This window comes from Nothobranchius furzeri, chromosome 6 (assembly GCF_043380555.1).
Source record: "Nothobranchius furzeri strain GRZ-AD chromosome 6, NfurGRZ-RIMD1, whole genome shotgun sequence".
NCBI lineage: Eukaryota > Metazoa > Chordata > Actinopteri > Cyprinodontiformes > Nothobranchiidae > Nothobranchius > Nothobranchius furzeri.
Window position 1 is genome coordinate 58,889,854 of NC_091746.1, and position 6,000 is coordinate 58,895,853.

General features: G+C 42.3%; 1 protein-coding gene across 2 annotated transcripts in view; it reads right to left on the minus strand.

Annotated features, from left to right (window-relative positions):
* LOC107374708 (potassium/sodium hyperpolarization-activated cyclic nucleotide-gated channel 1) overlaps positions 1-5,502 on the minus strand; it is a 108,328-nt gene extending 102,826 nt beyond the window's left edge. For both annotated transcript variants that reach the window (XM_015942906.3, XM_070552789.1), the window contains exon 1: positions 5,012-5,502. In XM_015942906.3, the coding sequence (XP_015798392.1) occupies positions 5,012-5,367 (356 nt within the window). In that variant the 5' untranslated portion in view covers positions 5,368-5,502. The remainder of the gene's footprint in view (positions 1-5,011) is intronic.
* Between the last annotated feature and the right edge of the window lie 498 nt (positions 5,503-6,000).

The following is a 6,000-nucleotide window of genomic DNA, read 5'->3' on the forward strand; positions in this document are numbered from 1 at the left end:
GAGGATATAAAGTGGCTGGACATTTTTTCATGTTTGGAGTGTTTATAGAGGCAGTAGAGTTCCACGTGGCAGCAGATAAAACATGCAAAAGGTGAGTTTTGCATAATGAGCCTCTTTTAAGGTTTCAGCAAAAGAAAAAATAAATAATTTAAACAATTATTATAATTTTCACAGCTCATTTTGCTTAAAAAAACAAATGTAAACATCTGTTTTCACAATCACTCATCCAATATTTATTTGCCCACTTTACCAACAACCCCAAACCCCAACTTCATGCACCTTGTTGACTGAAAACAATCAGCAGAAAAGATACGTGGGGTTGGCTTTTAATGTTGCAGCCAACAAATGGGAGACAACATGAGAGTCCATACTTGAGTTATTACAAAATCTCTTGGGCTGAAAGTTAACTGTGATTCAAGGACACTGTGTTATCTACTGCTACCACTTACTGCATGTTTTCAGGGCCCCCTAGACTGAGACCCTCTCATCCTTCACAGCTGCATTAATGTCCCTGCCCTCTGCTTTGCCACGAAGAAAGGCAGAAGTGATTCATCAGCTGCTTGCTCCATTCGCCGAGCGCACCGAGCCCCGATAACGGTCCGAATGACCACAAATGAAAATAGATGCTTTCAGGAATCCTATCTCATTGTAAAATCCCCTCCACCATCTCCATCCTAGCTGCCTGGCTGCTCTGCCTTGCTGTCTGTTGATGGTGGAAAGAATGGACTTGCTGGCTGCTGTGGCAGGCTGCCTGTCTGTCTGGAAACCCGGCCACTCAGTAATGGATCTGCGTGAACAAATTAAACCAAGGTCTCGGCTTTATAAATATCCACAGATCGTGTGTCCGATAATCATCCTCACTTCAACTAAAGAGCAGTATTCTAGGCGGCTCATAAAATCCACTGAAGGTATTTTTAAGCCAGAACATCAGTGATGCACTTTTTTTTAATCTTCATATTAATCCCAGGAGTGCATTGTGCATTTTCTCTTTTAATTTACAGAATTTCAAAAACACAAACACAGTTGGCTTATTTTGCTGTTTCCCAGGATGTTGCACATGACCTATTCTTCTTGTTCCTTTTATGTAAAGAACTTAATGAGGAGTTGTGGTGAACTCATCTGCTGTGATTCATGTTTTCAGTTCCCACAGACACGGGGAAGTGAACAATTCTTATCTAGAGGGCATCGAGAATGAAGATGAAGATTAAATCATGAGACACTCTGTGGTTAAAGAAGAGAGCCATATTAGAACAAAACGAGATCAAACAAAAACAGCAGCTCAGCGGGTTAAGTGTTAAGTCAGGGAAATGTTCGATGCTCCTTACTCACAAATTAAATGAAATTCCACTGAGGAAACACGACTCCTTCGATCCTTGTCTTCATCACGACTTAGGTGGGTGGAATTTATGCATGACCTCCAGGACACCCACTTATATAAAGGAAAGAAGGTTATTCCTCTTCTATATTTAAAAACAGAGCTTGATTCGACAACTTTAGAAGATATTTATTTCTTGGTGAAAGAGTCATAATCATCACAAATGGCAAACAAGTGTTTCTGATAACCTTTGACTAGTCTCTTAAATTGCTTAGTCACACTCTTTTATGCTGGAGTGTTTAAATTCAGCTACATTGGACGGTTTTCCAGCATGAATGGCCTGTTTGAGGTCAAAGGTCAGACATTCTCCTTCAGGATGTTCAGTAGAGAGCAGAACACATAGATTGGGTTTTCAGATGAACCCAGATGGTTTGACTCATTCGTCACCTGGTAAAATCTATGTGGGCTACTCCCCTGTGGAGCCACCATGGAAACTGTGGACAAACCCTGTTGGCACCTATTCAGTTTTCCCATATTATCCATATGGGGTCCACCCATGTGTGCTGGCTGGGTAGTTTACCAGCAGGTGTAGCATCTTCTAAAGCTGCATTTGGTATTTACTCAGGGTATCTTTCTCTGAGTCATTTTGTGGCTGATGTTAACTATTTTATCGAATTCATTCACCTAATTCATCTAGTATAATTGTTCAGTGACAATAGAAGACATCCATTCATTGCATTTGGTGAAAATGCAAAATAAATAAATAAAGAATTCTGTAGGGTAGCAAATATTTTTCTCTGCTTTGCATGTTGGTGTAAAATATGGTCCCCTTTCATCCCAAAGAACCAGTCACAAAAGCTCCAACAAAAGTCCTAACATCACACTCATCATTGCATGCATCATTACATTAGTCTCTTGCTTTAATGCTCCAGTTCTCACCATGCAGCCAGTTAACCCAGCAGCAATGTGCAGTTAAGACAACTCTAAGACTAGTTGTGCATTTAGGTTATTTCCTTCTAACTTGACGTGTTAGGCAGTGGATGCAGCATTAAACTGCCGATCCATTAATTGTTCCAGCAGGATACTGCACCAGCTATATGCATTCACTTCCATCAGAGCCATCCAATCTCCTGATCATTCCTTTTTTAAGCTTTAAACATAAGCACGTTGCTGTTTTCATACATTTAACTATATAAATGCAATAACACTACAAAGAACATTTCTTTGTGCTTTTTCATTATTTTCCACCATAGTTTAGTGTTTGAAGACAAATACTGAGATAGAATGCTTGTCTAAAAGCCAGTGCTGAAAACCCAGCCCATCCAACTATCAATCTGAGACAGAGGGAACACTACTGGTACTAATCACGCTTCAAATCAAGCCAGCACTTTTTTTTTCCTGTAGATTTCCACTTTACAACAAGCGATCCATCATAATCAGTGCCAGACCAATCCTGCCAAGCAACAGAGGGAACCCCACATGATCTTACTCAGCACAGAGCGGCCCAATCCAGTCTGCAATGTAACAGGTACAGCATTGATAGAGGTCACACAACGATGATGGCTGCATCAAGGAAATTTCTCCCCGAAAGCCTAATATATGGAACCCAACGACATTTTCCCTAAAAACCTGCCTTTATTCATTAGTTCACACTATCAACTGACGATATCTTTTGAAATGACAAGAATTTAGCCCATTTCCATATAAAAGCAGATTATGACAGGAAATATTTCACATAGACTAATGGAAATATACCAAGAGTCTCTCAGAATGGGATGGAGTGTTTGTGGCTATGCACAAGGCCTCTCCAAAAATCTATGAATAATGAATATTACTAACCTGCCATCAATATTCAAGCAGCTATTGTGTGCAAATAACATGTTGGATATTGGGTTCCACACACTCCCATGAAGCATTATAAGCCTGTGTGAATGGTGTAGTCATTCATGTGTTGTACTTATGTAACACCGTTGACTAATGTTTGGTCCTACAAGGTCCTGTCTTGTTAAATGCAAGTTAAGGATTCCAAAGTGTTTGAAATTATTATTTATCCAATTTTAGAAATGAAAAGTGGTTTATTTTTGAAGAGCTGGAATGTTTTCTCCTCCATCCATCATTTTGAAGCCAAACTGTAAACCCAAAGCAGAGTTGTGTCTTTATGTCAGCTAGAGGGGAAGCACTCCTTCTGAAAATTTCCTCTTTGGAAAATGCCACTGGAAGATAACCCAGAGCAGGATTTTTCTGACAGTGCAGGAATAAAAGAGTTAGTTTGCTTCAGGAAACAGGGATATAGTTTGGGTAAATACTTTTAAAAAGTATAAAGAAACTATAATCAATGCAGCTTAAAATGTAAAGACAATAAAAAAACATGTAAAGAAGACGTATAGATTTCACTCTATTGTGTGGGTCGTACTCTTTGGCCATCTTTGGAAGGGGTCAATCTCCTTACGTAACTGTTTTCAGAGTCTGCTGAGCTCATTTACTGTTATGCTAATCCTTGCCCACCATGGTTGTACATCTGTGTGTGCATGTGCATATGACTCTATCTGTGGGTCTGAGTACAGGATTAGTTGGTTAGCTTCATTCTGGCCAAGTCATTTTTGCAACAACAAAAAAAAAAAAAAAAAGAAAACGTCCAAAATATAGGATGATGGCATATGCACAGCTTGGAAATATCGTGTGCATGCTATCTGCCTGTTGCACTGTAATCGATAAAAACTTTTATATCAATCAATAACATCAGAGGGGAGCCGAGCTACACACTTCTTTTCCCTTTAGCTGCTCTGGGTTCAGGACCATGGACAGCTCAGTGGTGAAGAATCTGAGGGCTTAACCGGTCGTGCTGGGCTGTAAATACGCATTTTGAGAGGATCTTAATCATCTTTTAGATGCTCTTTTTCATCCCAAACACTGCTGACAACGTTAAACAAATCAGGAGTTTGTTCAAACTATGAAAAGTAGATTATTTTGTACATCCTTCCTGGTGCAAGAGGCCTGCGCATCATGTGAGAATAAATATCAGTAATTATGATGCTTCAACTATTGATCACGTTTCCACGTAAATAAAACACACACACACCTCTGATACGTCCAGCTATATGATTTGCCCTCTCCTCCCTGTATATACCCAGATATAATATTTCTCTAATTTATTCAACACGGCATTTTGAGTTCAATCTTCCAGCTGCATGATTTTACCGCATTCTGTACGTTTTTTTCTCCTCCACGCAGCCTGGCCCTCCGTCTCACCACTGACTACAGGGTAGTGTTTACTACGGTGGTGCAGTGGCGGTGTCACGTTGTGTCCAGGTACCGTCGCCCCGACACAAGCGGAATATGTCGCAAAGAGGACCCGACACTGCTGCCTGTGTGTGTGCGCACGCACGTGAGTGTGTGTATGTGTGTGTGTGACATTCACCATTCTGCTTCCAAGGACATACCACCAACACATCTTTAGCTTGAAGTCTATCAGTTTGGTTTCATTATTAAGATTTATTTGAAATGCCGCAATGAAACGGGGAAGGCCAGCAGGAGTCGAATAGTCTTAATACTGAGCTAGATTACAGGATGCGCTCAGGGGCAGGTGTGTGCGCGCGCGCTCGTGTGTGTGAAAGTGTCGGCTAAATTTTGCAGACCCTAGGGTGACGGGATGTATAAAGGAAGGAGGGGTGAGCAGGTGTCTATTCCAGCCCTTACCTAAAATCGCTATATGGATGAATGATCCAGTATCCGGCCGTCTGGACGCGTTCTTGCTCCTTCTCCACGGCTTTCTGACTGCCGAACATACGCAAGGAGAACTTATTGACTCCGGGCTGCATCATCGCCCCAAATTGCCTCTGCATAAAACCATACTGCCTGGACGCCCCGTCCAGATCGTCAAATCCGACCATGGCCTCTTCCCGCTCCCCCTTGAAGCCCACGGAGTTGCCATGGTCCTTCATGTTCTGGCTTCCCGTGCTGTTTTTCTGTATCGAGTCTTGCCTCTGGAAAACATTATTCCCATCCGCCTTCTCCTCCTTGTTGCTGGAGAACGAGTTGGATTTGTCTTCCATGGTGCTCTGAGTTTGGATCTTTGTCTTCTCTCAGGGAGATGAAGCGGTCCGCCGCCTGCTCGCGAGAGCTGCGCGTTAAACTGGAGAGGAGCCCGCCGCGAGCTCCACTCTTTTTTTTCTTTTCTTTTGATGTCCTTCAAAACTGTTCAGCTCCTCCTGTCTCCAATGCGAGTGCTGCAAACTGAGCTGGAGTGCACGAGAGCCCGGTGGATCAGGTTTCTCGAGTTACCGCCATCTACCGACGGGCCCGGCTTGTACCGATCACAGCCTGAGCCTCATCTCACTCCGCGCGCCACTGCGGCTTCACTGCCACACGCTCCTGCGCCTTATTTACATAATATAAATGTGGCCAGTGAAATCCTCCTCCTGCTCGATCTCCTCCCGTTATCCTCCGTCAACATCCATCTCACATGGTGGGGATAATCCAACACAATATGTGAATTTATTACTTTGTTTGGGACCTTTTTTATTTATTTATCCACTGGCTGCAGATTAGTTTCCAGCTGACTCAATGAAACACGTTGCAAAGTTTTCGTGATCATATTGTTATTGTAGGTTATTTATGTTCAAACAATGATAATCTCAATGCCAATCCCCTGCAGTGGCCTCCTGCTGATGTCCACTCTTGTTTCA